At 38.7% G+C, this 17,337-nt stretch overlaps 1 protein-coding gene across 1 annotated transcript; it reads left to right on the top strand.

Moving 5' to 3' along the window:
• Nucleotides 1–485: 485 nt before the first annotated feature.
• Nucleotides 486–16,941, top strand: rrm2l (ribonucleotide reductase M2 polypeptide). Its single transcript, XM_072548375.1, has 9 exons — nt 486–676; nt 7,543–7,692; nt 8,344–8,460; nt 8,857–8,990; nt 10,139–10,233; nt 11,961–12,094; nt 14,076–14,180; nt 14,533–14,646; nt 15,302–16,941. The coding sequence occupies exons 1-9, from the start codon at nt 599–601 to the stop codon at nt 15,452–15,454; spliced, it is 1,080 nt and encodes a 359-aa protein (XP_072404476.1). The 5' UTR covers nt 486–598; the 3' UTR covers nt 15,455–16,941.
• Nucleotides 16,942–17,337: the final 396 nt, after the last annotated feature.

Genomic DNA, 17,337 nt, shown 5'->3' with positions numbered 1-17,337 from the left:
TCTCTCCTTGGCCTCTATCCCCAGTTATTTTACTCCCTACCCCTCTCCCCACCCTATCTTCTGTAGATAAACCGACACTTTCCTAGCTACCATCAGTTCTGGGCAAGGGTCACTCGCCCCAAAACGTTAACTCTGATTTCTCTCCACAGATGCTGGCAGACCTGCTGAGCTTTTCCAGCAATTTCTGTGTTTGGTTCCGATTTACAGTGTTCTCAGTTCCTTTGGGGCTTTTCTTCTCATTTGTTCGCCCCTGCCCTCCTTTGTTGATTTTAAAAGGTCTCCCATTTCGGCATAAATCCAGTTACAAACAGCACTGACATGCCCAGTGTTGTGGCAGCAGAATGTTGTGCAGCAATTTCCAGCGTCACTCTCATTCAGAATGAAAGACAAGCGTTCTGTGGTTGAAGGCTGTGCAGAGTGGGTCCTATTGGATGTGGTGCTGCTTGGGGGGTGGGGACAGATGCTTGACCGACCCTGCGCGGGAACTTTTAAAAATGCTAAGGAGATTAGCAGAGAGCATTGGACACTCTTAAACAACTGCTGGAGAGGAGTTAATGGGCTTTTACTTTGTGGGGAGCTGCGGTTATAAAACCCTATAATGTCTACTCCAATTCTCCTGAGCACCAAAAATGAACTCTCCGTTCGTCCTTCCAAATGTCCTGAAGAAAAACACAAAGTAAGCTTTAGTCAAATCAAAATCCTCCAGATACTGTACGATGCTATGTTGCGGGGGCGGAGTGGGGGGGGGGGGGGGGGGTGTTGAGAAAAGATCAGAGATGTTTATAAATACTTTGTCATTAAAAGCAATGAACTCTGTAGTTTTAGTCGCTGACGAAGATCGGAATTTTGCGTCCAGCGTCAAAATCAGAGCGAACGAATATCTGACATATTTTCAGATGCGGAGAGTTGGAACTTGTGATCTTGTTTGGGGTGAAATTAAACCCATTGTTGTTGTCTTCTACTGGTATGTCTATTGGGGAAGAAGAGGACCGCGAGGTTTTTCTTGTGCAATTGTTTCTAATGTCCAATTTTTTTTTATGAAGGGAGAAATGGGAGGCGAACTCGGTTTTCTTTTAGCGATTCTCTGGAGATTTCTGCTGTCAGCGTATTTCATTTTTGATCTGAACTGTTGAGTACAGAAAGTTGCAGTGTAATGAACTTTTAATATGGGCTTACTGGTCTGCAATAGCTATGTGACATCAGGAATAAAGCAGCTCCAGTGTACCACATTAAGATTGTCCAGAGTCAGAGTTATCCAGCACGGGAACAGATCCTTCCCTCCATGCAGACCAAGTTTCCCAAACTTAGCTAGTCCCACTGTGCCTGTATTTGATCCATATCCCTCTAATTGATGTACCTGTGTGAATGTCTTAAAATGTTGTAACAGCACCTGCATCTACCAATCCCCCTGGCAATTCATTCCACATACCAACCATCGTCTGTGTGAAAAAGTTGCCCTTCAGGTCCCTTTTACATCTTTCTCTCTCATCTTAAAAATGTGCCCCCTAGTTTTGAACTCTCCCACCTGAGGGAATAGACCTTTGTTACTCACCTAATCATGACCCTCATGATTGAGAAACCTCTGTAAGGTCACCTCTCAACTTCCTATGCTTCAGTGGAAAAAAAAAAGACTCAGCCTATCCAGCTCCTCCTTATAACTCAAACCCTCCAGTCTGGGCAGCATCCTGGTAAATCTTTTCTGTACCCTCTCCAATTTAACATTATCTTTTCTATAGCAGGGCAGCCAAAACTGTACACAGTACTCTAAAAGCATTCTCACCAACATCCTGTACAACCCCAACATGACATCTCAACTCCTCAACTCTATGGTCTGAGCAATGAAGGCATGTGTGCCAAATGCCTTCCTAACCACCCTGTCTATTTGCAATGCAACTTGCAAAGAATTATATACTTGAAACCTGAAGGCTGTCTGTTTGACAACACTCCCTAATGCCCTGCTATTAATGATGTAAATCCTGCCTTCACTCATTTTACCAAAATGCAATATCTCACGTTTATCCCAATTATATTCCATCAGCTACTCCTCAGCCCATTGGCCCAATTAACCAAGATCCCTTTGTAATCTTAGATAACATTCTTGATGACTGACTATACCAGCAATTTCGGTGTCATCCACAAACTTACTAACCATGCCTTCCTAAATTCTCACCTAAATAGTTTATATAAATGACGAACAATAGTGGACCTAGCACCGATCCCTGTGGAACACTGCTGATCGCAGGCTTCCAATCCAAAAATCGACTCTCCAACACCACCTTCTGTCTCCTACAATAAAGCCCATTTTGTATACAATTGGCAAGTTCCCTTGAATTCCATGTGATCTAACTTTACTAACCAACCTACCATGTGGAATATTATCAAAGACCTACTAAAGTCCATGTAGACAACATCTATCACTTTTCCTTCATCTATCTTTTTGGTCATGTCATCAAAAACTCAAACAAGTTTGTGAGATACAATTTCCCATGCACAAAGCCCTGCTGACTATCCTTAATCAGACCTTGTCTCTGTAACTGCATGAAAATCCTGTCTCTCAAACTTCCCCCCCAACAACATGTCTACCACTAACATCAGACTCAACGGTCCTTGGTTCCCAGGTTGCTTCTTACAGACTTGTTCAAATAAATGCACAACACCAGCCACCCTCCTGTCTTTCAGCACCTCACCCATGGCTATAGATAATACAAATATCTCTTGTAAGGGCCTCGCAATTTCTTCCCAAGCTTCCCAAAATGTCCTGGGATACAATTGATCAGGTGCCAGAGATTTATCCACTTGCATCTTTCTTTTTGAGAAATCCAGAATCTCCTTGGTAATGTGCACTGTTTTCAAAACATCAATGTTTATTTCCCAAGTTCCCTAGTCTCCATATCCTTCTCTACAGTAAAACTAACACATTTAGTATCATTCCCCTCTCCTGTGGATCTACACGTAGATGACCTCATTGATCTTTAAGAGGACCTTTCTCTTCCTATTTCCTCTTTTGCCTTTGATGTACATGTAGAGTCTCTTTGGTTTATCCTTAACCCCATCTGCAAAAACTACCTTATATCTCCAAATTGCCCTCCTGATTTCCCTCTTAAGAATGCCCCTATCTCTCTTATGCTCAAGAGATTCATTTGATCCCAGTTGTCTTTCCTAACATTTACTTCCTTTTTGTTCTTGACCAGAGCCTCACTATCTTTATTCATCCATTGCTCCCTACTCCTACCAGCCTGACCCTTCACTCTAACAGGAACATACTACCTCTTTGTCTCAGTTTTGAAAGCTTCCTACTTGCCTGTCATCTTTTTACCTGCAAACATTCTACCCCAAAAACATTTGAAGTTACTGCCTCATGCTTTCAAAATCTGCCTTACTCTAATTATTTTATACATGGCCTATCCCTTTCCATAACTGTTTTAAAATTATTTGAACTATGATTACTCGTCCCACAGTGCTGCCCCTACTAACACTTCAGTCACTTGCCCTGCCTGACTTTCCAAATCAATGTCAAGTTTTGCTCCTTCTCTAATAGCTTAATCTACAAATTAATAAAGAAAATTTTCTTGAATACATTTAACAAATTCCTCACCAGCCAAGCCCTTATCAATATGGCCGTCCCAGTCTATTTTGGAAAATTAAAATCCCTTATTATTATAATCCTCTTACTCTTAAATATATCCAAGTTTGCTCTACATGTTTGCCCCTCAGTTTCCCACTGATTACTGAGGGGTCTATAGTACAAATCCATCAAGGTAATCAGCCCCTTCTAGTTTTTGAGCTCATCCATATAGCTTTACTGGACAATCCCTCAGGAATGTCCTCCCTAAGTGGAGCAATGATGTTTTCTTTCATCACAAACATCGCGCCCCCTCCCCCATTGCCTCCACTTCTATCCTTCTATGGCATCTGAACCCCAGAACATTGAGCTGCCAGTTTTGTTTCTATAATAGCTATAATGTCCCATTACTGTGTTCTCATGAATGCTCTGAATTCATCCACCTTACCTGTACGACTCCTTGCATTGAAATAAATGCAGTTTGATTCTTAAGAGTTACCTCATTCTCTGCCGAGCTTTTGCCTTCCCTGTTTAATTAACTTGCTGTTTTTAACCTCATAACCAACCTCATCTGTCTTTCTATTCTCACTACTATTTAGGATTTCCCCATACTCTTCCTACTAGTTTAAACTAGCAAATCTCCCTGCCAGGATATTGATTCTTCTCCAGTTCAGATGAAAACCATCCCTTTGAACAGTTCTGTTCTGCCCCAGAGGAGATCCCAATGATCCAAAAATCTGAATCCTTACCCACTGCACCGTCTCTTCAGCCACTGTCCTATGATTGTATTCCTATTCTCAATACCATGAGGCAGCAGAAGTATTCCAGAGATTACTACCTTTTGAGGTTCTGCTTTTTAATCTCTATCTAACTTCCTCTAATCGCCCTGCATAACCTCAACCCTTCCCTTAACTATGTCATTCTTACCAATGTGTACAACAACTTAGAGCTTCTCTCTCTCCCCTTTGACAATATGCTGCAACTGTTTTCAGATGTCCTTGACCTGGCACCAGGGAGGCAACATACCATCCTGAATTTCGAAGCTACTTGGATGCTGCCTGAACTGCTGTGCTTTTCCAGCACCACTAATCCAGAACCATCCTCAATTGTCACAATTTACTGTCTGTGTTCCTGACAATCCCCTATAACAATTATGTTTGAACCTTGACAAATCCTGCATAACAGGAGATTCATTCTTGGTGCCCAAGATCTGGCTGCCACTTCTGTTTCCCTCTGAGAGACAATCCCCCTCAATAGTACCCAAAGTTGTATATCTGTTTGAGAGAGGGATAGCCACTGGAGTCTCCTGCACAATCTTCCTACTCCTCCTCACAGCCACCCATCTGTCTGACTGAACCTGTGGTGTGACCACCTCCCTAATGCTACTAACCATCACAGTCAGTGCCTCCTGTATGTTCCTCAGTGACTCCAACTACCTCTCCAACCAATCCAAACGGCCTACTTCTGTCATCATAACCTCTACTTCATTCTTCCCCTGCTTCAGCTCGGTTGTGTGCTGCTGGATGTCTCAAATGTTTTAGCTTCTGTCACATGTAGAACTGATGTTCTCTAAGTCTGTTTCCACCCACTGTAAACTTTAGCCCATCCAAAACTCTACCTGAATCTAGGCTTGAAATGAGGTCTCACTTTAGTAGTCACTTACCAACACTTGATGCCCAAGCTTACAACAGCTTAATGGTAAAATTCTCACCCTCTTGGAATCCCTCCATATTTTCATGGCTCCCTACCTTTCTAACCTCTTCCTGCTCTGAAACCCCTGTACTTCTCCAATTCTGTCCTCTTAGTGCTTTAATTCCCGCCTCTCTTCAGATATTACCAGACACACTGAACATCCTTTGAGCTTTAAAATGTCATTTAATATTTTCATCATCTGTAGTATTTTACTATTTTTTTCTCAGGTGATTCCTGTGCAAGAGTGAAGTGGGCTTTTTCTCCTTTCTGAATCAAAGGATGTGATTTTTGGTGGCAAGGTCACCAATTATTGCCCATCCTTAATCTAGCTGAAGTTTGTTTGATTATTTCAGAGAGCTGTTTTGAGTCCACTATATTGCTGTACGTCTGGAGTTATATGTAGGCCAGACAGGTTAACCACGGCAGATTACCTTCCTCAGAACATCATAGAATCTGATTGGATTTAAAACACAATCCATTATTTTTAATTATTGTGAGTAGTGGTGTCTAAAATGCATGCCTGAATGAATAACGTGACTGTGTTGTGAGAAAGATTAATTTAACAATGAGAGATCAGCAGGAAAGGAATTTTTATTTATGAAAGTGGTGGAATAAGTCAGCATATCTGACAGATTCTGTGGAGGGAAATAGTTAATGCTTGATGTCAATTATGACTCCTTTTCAGAATGACAATTATCAGACTCTGTTAATCCATTTATCCACAGATGTTTCCAGACTTGCTGAATCTTTCCAGCATTTTAGTTTTATTTCAGATTTTCAACTTTTTCGTGTTTTGCTTTTACACAAAGTTTTACTTATCTCTTTTGGATGAACAAAGCTAGAGACCCACTGACTTTTTTTTTACTTAATAGTTTGCCAAGTGCCTCAACCTGACTTGCTGCTTAAATTCATTCAAAACATGATCTCTTTAATATGTTGTCCTTAAAAAAAACTTGTGACATGTTATCTTTTGTGATTTTTACAAAAGACCACATTTCTATCAAAACTGAGATCCAAGTTAAGCATTTACACAGCCAGACTGAGCAAAGGTCAATTACATGTGTACAGAGTTAGGTTTTTAAATAATCTCCAATTGTTAGCGCTAGTCTTGTTTCAGAAATTGTGCAACTATTCTGCCCTCCACTGTACACCTTAGTCTCTCAAATGTAACAACTGTTTCCAGTATTATGATGTTACACTCAACTGCAAAAACCTTTGTAAGCCCATTATTCTTGAATAGCATAGCTGTGTTCAATAGTGTAATAACCTCATAACCGCTAATGTCCTCACTTGTACATTATGAAATAACGAGTTTCTCTATTAACTTAAAATAAGGTCAAAATTCTGGAACTCCCTTCCTGAGGGCACTGTATGACTACATGGACTGCAGGAGGTTCAAGAAGGCAACCCGCCACCTCCTTCTCAAGGGCAACTAAGGATGGACAATAAATGCCAGCAATGCCCATGTCCCACAAGTAGATTTTAATAAGTCCCCCACTTTTGAAATATGTATAATGTTTATTGGCATTTTGGATTAAAATACAAGTAAATGTGTTAGTCATGATGACTTTATTTTGTTAACTTTCCAATTCAAAACTTAAAAGTAAAGGGATCTGGTTTTCTGCATGTGAAACTATTTAAAGATGATCAGCTACTTTCCTCCTTGATGAACACTCCACTGTTGTTTGGAGTGCTTCCTGGCCTGGCACCAGGCAAACTGATGTCAAAGGTTTAAGGTGTGCACCAATGAAGTCACTAGGCCGCTTTGGGGAGCTTTGAGGTCATAAGAAAATCTTCACTTCCTTCAAAGATAAGGATGGTTCACCAAGCCCTTGTTGCAAGTGCTGATGGTAAATGACTGCCAAATTACTCTTCTTCCGGGCGAGAATGTACAGCCTCATGAAACTGAAGGAGTCACATTGTGGATTTAATCTGGGTACAGGTCGTTCTTCCATAACGCGATGGTTGCGTTCTTGTGCAACCCCGCATTATAGAAAAATTGCGCTTTAGAAACAGCGCTTAAAGTGTTGGCGATATAATCACATTACAGCCAACATACGTTTTAAAGTTCGCATTTTTGAAACAGTGTCCCCAATTTGTCAATCGCGTGAGAGTGAATTTGCATTAACGAAACACACTTTATAGCAGAACAAACCTGCTCGAACAACAAACTTCCTTTGTGTTCTTCGGTGTGATTTACATTAGATTATTTGATAAAAGTGAGTCCTAAGCTTTTTAAGTGTTAGTAATCAATAAGCGATTTGCATAATTGAATTTTGAATTTGTAGACAGATTTGAAAAATCCAGCAGCTGCAAAACATCAAGATGAGCCTCTTCTTCGGGATAACCCAAATCGGTTTGTTATCTTTCCGATCCAATACCATGATATGTGGCAGATGTACAAAAAGGCAGAAGCATCATTCTGGACTGCAGAGGAGGTAAATACATTATAGACTATTTCAAGAATGAAGATCTGCTACAATTCTACAATAGTAGTGGATCTGCAATTAAACATTGAGGGGCTGGAAACTGGATTGCTTTGGCATGTATGCCCATGTATTGAAATTATATTGAGACATCTGATTGGTCCATGCTGTCTAGAGAAAAGTTTAAATTCTATTGCATTTCCTTTAATATTCAATGTGAGATTTTGGAATATACTATTTGCCTCAGCTATTGTTATGACTGGTGATAATCTCTCAAATGCTCTGCTTTCGAATCTGACTATCTGGCATTCAGTTAAATGTGTACCATCCCTTTGGACAAAAGGTTAGATCAAATTCTGCTCCCAGACCTTATCAAAACTCTTGCTTTTCCTTTCAGCTACTACAAGGCGGCAAGTGACTAAAACGTGCTGAGTGCAACCTTCCATAATTGTATAGCTGGTCAATGGGGTTTGATGCATTGTATATTTGATATCCTGTGAAATTCTCTCTCTCAATTTTTAAGAGCACTTGTGTTTGCATTTAAAAACAAACCCATGTGTATAATTTTTGCATCAACCAGTAGGGGTGCTTAAGTTTTTGAGTCCCTTGGAGTGATACGAATTGTAGATTCACTTGACAATTTTGTTTGCAATGTTTTTGTAGGTTGACTTGTCAAAGGACTTGGCACACTGGGGTTCTCTGAAACCAAATGAAAAACACTTTATCACACATGTTCTGGCATTCTTTGCTGCGAGTGATGGAATTGTAAATGAGAATCTGGTAAGAATGCATTTCCATATGAAAATTGTTTCAATAGAACTTAAACTGGTATGACCATTATTTGTGTGTGGGCACAAGTTTTGAATCAATTCAAGTGGAAAAGATTCTGTGTTCAAAGTCCAGTATTTGATATACACTTTCACTGTATTTGGACAGGTAATTTGGTATATACTTTCTTTCAAGAAACACCTTTTTTCTCTCCCTACTTATAAACAAAATTCCAGTTGTGAAGGAATTTGACCAGCTATTGGCTTGCATTTTAAAATACTGACTTCCCTCCCAGATTTTATTCAAATAGTTTTGTTTATTTTCAGATTCTTCTTGCTGAGAGAATATTGGAACTAAGCTCCAATTTCCACAATCACCCAAATAGCTAGCGTTTTTGTCTTTTTATAGGTGGAACGATTCAGTCAAGAGGTCCAAGTCACTGAAGCTCGTTGTTTCTATGGTTTCCAAATTGCCATGGAGAATGTTCATTCTGAAATGTACAGTCTCCTTATTGATGCCTATGTCAAGGATCCAAGTGAGAGGTAGGAAGTAAAAGATTGTGAACCTTGAGTTGTTTTATAATACAATTGCCAGCTTCAATATGTTTCTTGGGGTTTTTATTTTTGAGTAATATATCCCATTCTGTCCTCCCTTCAAATGTATTTGGATTAATTCCTGGTTTCAATGGACAAAACATTAGTTCTAAATAGCCATAATACAGTTCATCTTCCTCCTTCCCATGATATGTAATTGGAGATCGATTGATTGATTACTGGGGTTCTTTATACTGAAGGTCTGTCTTGATGTGCTTTGATTTCCTATTCACCCACTCAACATATATCAGTGTCAGATTCATATTGAGTCAAATATGTGGGACTTTATTTATAACTATGTACATTAATGACATCTCAGACTTGCATATACAATCTGAGATTACTATTATATGCTGGATATAGTTGGCTAACTGCCAACAATGTACAAAACAAAGTAGGGACCTTTTGTATGAGAGCATTACATGTCAAAGTCATCTAGCTGCCTTAAAGAAACAATGCCTTTGAAATCTGTGCAACTGTTCTTTTCTTTAAAAGAATAGGAAACCTGTTTTTTAAAAAAATATAGAAAAGGGTGCTCATCAAAAATACTTTATCTTCGAACATTAAGTCAACTTTGGGTGTATAATGTGACTAGGCATAGTCCCTGTAAAAGTAGCACGACTCTGCTGTATATCTTTGCTTTTGTGCTATCTGTCGACATCTATCATGTATTATGTACCTCTGAGAAGTAATGCTGCTGTCAGGCCACTGTGTGTGTGAGGACAGGTACCTATTTCATGCATCAGAACAGGATGGTATTGGGACTCCTGCTTACTTTCTTAGCTCTCACACATTGTGCTTGCTTTGAGACTTGCTGCATCTCTGCCTTGCCTCGATATTTTACACATTGCTGCTTCATGCAGAATTTACAGGCTAACAGTACTTCTATCTTGCTTTGCCTTTTAGTACAGACATGAAGCCAGGGAGCTTATGTTTGTCAGCAGTGATTAGTCAAGAGTCTGTATGGTGCTGCTGTGCCAATATCTTGCCAACTGCATGTACAGCAAACCTATGGTTACAAATGGCCATGTCTTGTATTTGAGACCAATGAGCTATTGTAAACTCAATCTAAATATGGGCTTCATGTTGCTTTTCAGGGAATCCTTGTTTAATGCAATCAAAACAATGCCATGCATCAAGAAGAAGGCTGACTGGGCCTTGCGGTGGATTGCTGATCATGAATCTACATTTGGTATGAGTTCTAACAAACTCAAGAAAAACTTGTACTGTTTTAACAATGTACTAATTATAAAATTACTCAAAATTGTGATGCCTTGAAGCAATGAAACTACATGGATAAAAGTTGTTTAGTTTATTTGGTTCAATGAAGCAAATTAAGCTGGGTTCACTAGTACCATAGCATTTTCTTATCAACAGCAACATTTGAGCATAACGACTTAAGGGAACAATAGATTTACTAGAACAATATCCATGCAGAAAAGACCAACTAATTTAAACTAGTATTTTCTTTTAAAAGTAAGTTTGCCTGAATTTTTTTGGAATAATTTGATGTGTTTTCAAACTCAAAGCCTTGTCTTTCCAGCTTCTGGTTTTTAAAAGAAAAATTAAGTTCCATTGCCTGAAGTAATGGAACTAACATAGATTTCCATTGATGTCGCACCATTTCTTTTTTCAACCACACTAAAACACACCACTACGCCATCAAACCAATTCTGATCTTGAACCAAACGTGGAGATATTTTGAGCAGCACACCAAAAGATTTTGTCAGTGAGGTGGATTTTAAGGAACATCTTTTTAGAAGTGAGCAAAAGTTTTTAAGTAAATTTTAGCATTTGGAGCCCTGGCAGCTGTAGACACAGCCACAGCCACCAACCGGTGGAGTGATATTTTTAAATGAAGGACTGGAGGTGTGCACACATCTTGGTGGTTTTCCTAAACTAGCATGGGAATCTAATATATTAATAATCGGGAGCTAATCGAGTCATACAGCATGGAAACAGACCCTTTGGTCCAACCAGTCCATGCCGAACATAATCTCAAAATAAACTAGTTCCACCTGCCTGCTCCTGGCTCATATCCCTCCAAACCTTTCCTACTCATGTATGTATCAAAATGTCTTTTAAACATTGTAATTGTACCCACATTCACCACGTCCTCAGGAAGTTCATTCCACATGTGAACCACCCTCTATGAAAAAAAACAAAATTGCCTCATGTTTTTTTTTAAATCTCTCTCCTCTCACCTTAAAAATGTGCCCCCTAGTCTTGAAATCCCCCATCCTAGGGGAAAAAAAAACTACCATCAACTCCATCTACACATCTCATTACTTTACAAACTTCTGACAGGTCACCTCTCAAACGCTTCTGTGAAAAGAGTCCCAGCCTATCCAGCCATTCTCTCTGACTCAAACCTTCCATACCCAGCATCCTGGTAAATCTCTTCTGAACCTTCTCCAGCTTGATAATACCCTCCATGTAAGTGGGCAACCAGAACTGGGCACAATAACCCAGAAGAGGCCTCATCGATGTCCTGTACAACCTCAACATGGCACACCAACCCCTATACTCATAGGGCTCAGCAATGAAAGCAAGCATGCCCAAATGCCCTTTTAACTATCCTGTCTACATGGTATGGAAACTTCAAAGAATTCTGTACTTGCATCCCTAGGTCCCTCTGTTCTCCAACACTACCTAAGGCCCTACCATTAATTGTATAAGCCCTACCCTTGTTTGTTGTACCACTATGCAATACCTTGCATTTATCCAGATTGAACTCCATCTGCCATTTTTCAGTCCATTGACCTACTTGATCAAGATCTCTTTGTAATCTTCGAAAACCTTCTTCACTATCGACAATCTTCTTTGCAAAATTACTAACCATTCCTTCGATATTGTCATCTAAATCATTTATATAAATAACAAACAAAAGTATCTTCTTCACTTGTTATCCTATCCTAGGGGAACGTGTGGTTGGCTTCGCTGCTGTTGAGGGAATCTTTTTCTCTGGGTCCTTTGCTGCTATTTTCTGGTTGAAAAAACGCGGATTGATGCCAGGTCTGACTTTCTCCAACGAATTGATCAGTAGGGATGAAGTAAGTGCTGATGTAGCATGGGCTAAATGCTGATTATAGAAAAGCAATAAATATGCTAAAAATCACACAACACCAGGTTATAGTCCAACAGGTGTATTTGGAAACACTAGCTTTCGGAGCGCTGCCCCTTCATCAAGTGTGTGAAGAAGCAGCACTCCAAGAGCTAGTGTTTCCACATAAACCTGTTGGATTATAACCTGATATTATGTGATTTTTAACTTTGTACACCCCAGTCCAATACCAGCATCTCCAAATAATAATTATGCTGATACCCAAACTGGTTAAAGTCTCTTTTTTTTGTTTACTGTCATTTGGCGAGAATTGGTCAGTGCAGACACTCTCCGATTATTTCAATGGCATTGCTATGGTGACAGCTACTGCTTGCTGAATAGGTAATCAGTTTTAAATTATCTGTGGCTTGCAGGAGTGACTTTCTTTTAATGGCACTTGAATGAATTGCACATTCCTCACAGAAACACCAATGCAAATATAAAGTTCTGTTGAGATATTAACCTTGTTTACACCACAGAATAATTTGCTTCCATTAGCCATTGATCTTATCAAGTGTATCTTGATCTTGTACAAAATATCCAGGAAGTAAAGTTCTTAATTTTATCAAACGAGCCTGTTTACTTAAATATGTCATGCCTAGCTTAGATACAATTGGAAAAGGTGCCATATAATCTCAGACATGGTTAAGAAATGAGCTAATGTACAGAATGAGGGCAGTAATAGACTTTATTTCCTAATGGTATTCATTTAACACCATTCTTTGAATTCCCTCTAGTAACTCAGAATCATAAAGGTGTGCAGTATTGCTAATCAACAGCCCTTCAAATCAAGAATGATGGTTACTCAGTTAGGAGTTTGTGCCATGGGTTTTCATGTGACTGAACTCTGATGAAATATTAATCTTTACATGTATGAGGCAGGGCATCTATAAGGTGGTGTCATCTGGAATGAAGGAATTGTTTCCTTTCACTCCATTTCTCTGCTTTAACATTTTAAGGTGTTAGAATTCTTGCTAAATAACAAGAATGACCACTCTGAATGACCAGAGGAAAACACCTTCCTTGTATAAATGCCAAGCTTCAAAGAAAGCTTCAGCATCTTTTGAAGGTTTTGTTTTTCAATCCTCCCCTGGAGCCACAGAAAATATTTGGCCATTTGAGAGAGCAGGCCCTGACAGGGCTGACAATAATTGTGACCATGTGGACATGATGATCAGTACATCAAAGCTGATTTTATGCAGTTTTGCCCGAAAAGTTTGTGGATTTGAATTCATGAAGGACCTAGTATTTGTTTGTTCAGAAGCATTAACCTTCTGGCTAATACAGTGAGAAAAGAATTTCCATTTTGATCAAAGCTAAGACATAAGACTTTTTTATGATCAATTGTACAAGCACTTTTTTCTTAACTGTCCCTTTTTAACTGTACGTGCTTGGACATTCTCAATATGCAGACACTGGGTAATGAGTTTTGCACCTTTCCAGAGTAGGCAGTTAGTTTTGTACTAAACAAAAATATTCGCCTTCACAAACAACTCTCTCAACCACTAGATTATTAATGAAGGTGATAGGTATTTGTGTTGAATGTTTGAGATCCAGCATGCTGGCAGGAATTGGGTGAGTGGTTGGTTGGTTGGTCTGTTTGTAAAAGGTGACAAAAAGCCTCTGTCTGTCATATATTTGTGGATGCTGAAAACCTGAAATTTAAAACACATTGCTGCACACAGCAAGTCTGCCAACATCTGGAGAAAAAGTCAAGGTGATTCTGGGTTTGTGAAGAATTTAACTCTGTGCCTCTCTCTATCATATGTTGTCAGACCTGCTGACTGTTTCTGCCCCTCTCAGGTTTGTTGTCTGTGAGAATCCTTGCATGTATTCATAGCAACAAGGTTTTCATTTTGGAGGAACTCTGTGTTTTTGTTGCTGAATTCCTTTCAGGATCTCGTTTCGGTGCTGCCATTATTTCTTTTCAGGGTCTACACTGTGACTTTGCCTGCTTGATCTTCAAACACTTGGTTCACAAGCCCTCCGAAACTAGAGTCCGAAAAATTATCACTGAAGCGGTGAGGATTGAGCAGGTAAAGATCTATTAGATGTAATAAGCTATTTTAACATTTTGTCTGGATGCTTGGGAACAAAAGCTCCCTCTGGAGTTAGCAGTGCATCTCTTCTCTTTTTTTTATTTCTCTGTCTTCCCCAGCCCACCCCCCAAATTGTTGGGGTCCTCCCACTTTCAGGCAGTTAAACAGATCTGTACAAATTCAACATTGAACTTTCAGCTAACAAAGTTAAAAAATTTTAGACACATCTATCATACAAAGGACACGAAAGAGACTTTTGAATGGTATCAGGATTTTATAGCCCTTTCATTGCCGAAGTATGCCTTTTATCCTTGTCAAATGGCCATACATTCCATTATTCTTTTGACAGGAGTTTGTGACTGAGTCTCTCCCTGTGGACCTGATTGGAATGAACTGCACTCTGATGAAATATTATATTGAGTTTGTGGCTGATCGCTTGCTAATGGAGTTAGGTTTCAGTAAGGTTAGTATTTACGCCTGCTGTTTGCTTTGCACAACAGTAATAACCAAAGATCTGTGCTATGGAAGTACTGTAAATCAGTGGGGTCCTGCAGTATTGTTAATGTCTGAGGAAGTTTGCTTATTTTCAGGCCCAAATCTGCTATTGACAAAACACTTTTAAAAAAAACTTTAATAACCTAAAGAGGTTTTTGATTAAATTGTAATGTTTATACTCTACTTCTTATAACTAATGCAAAATAACGAGAAGAATGGTTAGTCCACCTTCTTTACACTCTCTCTCAATCATAATCACTTGAATAATACAAAAGAAAGTGGGTGTTTGAGAACATTCAACTGTTTTGCTCTTTCATTACTCAATGAATCAAGATTCCTATGCCTTTACAAGCTTAAAAATATGTAGTAGCACATTGGAAAAAATTGTAAATAAAAACATTTTTTTGTGTGACTTGTGTTTTATTTTTTGATTTAAATTGTAATTGAAAGCTATTGGCTACATATGACCATCTAGAGGATATAGGTGACTTATTGCAAACATTAGGAAGGTAGAGATGTGTTTGAGCAGTGAGTGCTTTCTTGCTGCCATTTTGATTTTGCTCCTTTCAGTAGTACAAAGACTAAACCACATAACCTACTTCATTTATTTTCTTTCACTTCAGATCTTTAAAACTGAAAACCCTTTTGACTTCATGGAAAACATTTCTCTGGAAGGGAAGACTAATTTCTTTGAAAAGAGAGTTGCTGAGTATCAGCGAATGGGTGTGATGTCCAAAGCAGAAGATAACAACTTCACACTAGATGCTGACTTCTAGTTTCTAATATGATGTTGCAGGAATGAAGCATCAACATGATTAGTATGAAACGTTTGGGCATCAGAGACTAGGTCTTATGTTCTACTGTTTGACTATTCCTTTTTATAGCTGGTATATTTTAACTGACCTGGAAAGAACTCCTGAAGGTACTGCAGCACGTGTAATTTTGTATGCCAATCTTTACTATAATCCTTTGGGTTATTTTGTTTAGGCAACAATCAAAATTTAATTTTAAATGTGGTTTATGAAATGTAATAGAGCTGATTCTAGTCTGCTGAAGACAAACCATTTTAAATGGTTTACCAGCTTTCATTTTATTAGTTACATTTTTTATAGCTGAATAATTGACCTAAATCCATTATCTTCGATATCTGATGAGAATTCTCAACTTGTACATCACATGACAGAATTTTAAAGATCTCTCCTTATGCACATAAGGTTATCATGATTTCTGAATTGCTCAGGCGCACATGACGGAAGACCCTAGTTCAGAGACTTTGTTGGTGGGGTCAATGCATGAGGATGGAATTTCTGATTAGTGTCAAATTTCACACACAACTGAATTCCAGAGTATCTTTTCTTTTTCTTAAAAAAAAGTCTTGAAAGCAAGTTGTCCAATATTAAAACTGCAGTAGCTGTGCAAATGATTATGCTTAATGGGTTCTTTTCGGCCATATGTCTGAGCTGCTTAGTATTGAGCTCCCACTTCTCAGACTGGTGTTAACACGAGCCTACAAGATGAATTTCAGCTTGTAGTGTCTTATTTTGAACATCATTTTTTGAGTCCATGTCTAAGAATTGTGTATTGTAGCATTTTTTAAATGAAATGGACAGCTCTAGAATTTGGTCGAACAAATTTGGCATATTGGTGTTTGACTAAGCTTTTTTCATATTTTAGTTTTCTATCTGAATTGCATTTGGTCAAGTTAAAAATCACACAACACCAGGTTATAATCCAACAGGTTTAATTGGAAGCACACGAGCTTTCGGAGCGTCGCTCCTTCATCAGGTGAAAGCTCGTGTGCTTCCAATTAAACCTGTTGGATTATAACCTGGTGTTGTGTGATTTTTAACTTTGTACACCCCAGTCCAACACCGGCATCTCCAAATCATGACTGCATTTAGTAATAGTTGACTTGTGCGGAAATTGTAAGGCCAATTTTTGAAAGTTGGTATCAATTGACTTAAATGAATTTTGTTTAGCAAAACCACTATCAGTTACAAAGCAATACATACACTTCTATTGTGAAAGAAGTGTACATTGTCTTCCAGTTTTTGGTTCTAAAACACAGGTCATTCTGGAACATCTAGTGAAATGGCTCTGACTTTTGCTGGGATTATCAAACCTACTGCTGTAAATAAGTGATCAACCTGGCATTAATAGACTCTGGACTTGGAATGAGAATTATTCTAAAGATTCATAACTCTATATGCTTGGCCTGATTTGTTGATTTGAGATTTTAGAAGTACTTCTATTCATGATGAAATAAAATCTGATTACAATTAAATAGAATTAGTCTTCATAGTAATTTGAACTGTCTTTTTAACCAGTATTACAGTATAATATCATATTTTGGGCATTTAGCCTTTTTTTAAAACTAACGTTATGCTGATGTATATCAGCTAATCATGAGAATACCAGTATCAAAATTCCAGGGTTATTTTACATGCTTCAAGCTGGAGATCCTGTGAAGAGGCCACCTGGAATTGAAACCAAGCAGTGCATTGTTGTAACTGAAATACAGTCTATTGTCACCTAAAGATGCTGCTGAATAAGCTTGCTTGGGATTTATTGGTCCCATTTGACATCAGTGGAACAGACTCATGTGCAACATGCCAATACAACATGATTCCAATTGTATTTTAGTCTGGTTGTGCCTCCA

Source organism: Chiloscyllium punctatum, chromosome 27 (assembly GCF_047496795.1).
Source record: "Chiloscyllium punctatum isolate Juve2018m chromosome 27, sChiPun1.3, whole genome shotgun sequence".
NCBI classification, from domain to species: domain Eukaryota; kingdom Metazoa; phylum Chordata; class Chondrichthyes; order Orectolobiformes; family Hemiscylliidae; genus Chiloscyllium; species Chiloscyllium punctatum.
The sequence above is the reverse complement of the archived record's forward strand: the minus strand, read 5'-3'. Positions and strand labels throughout refer to the sequence as shown.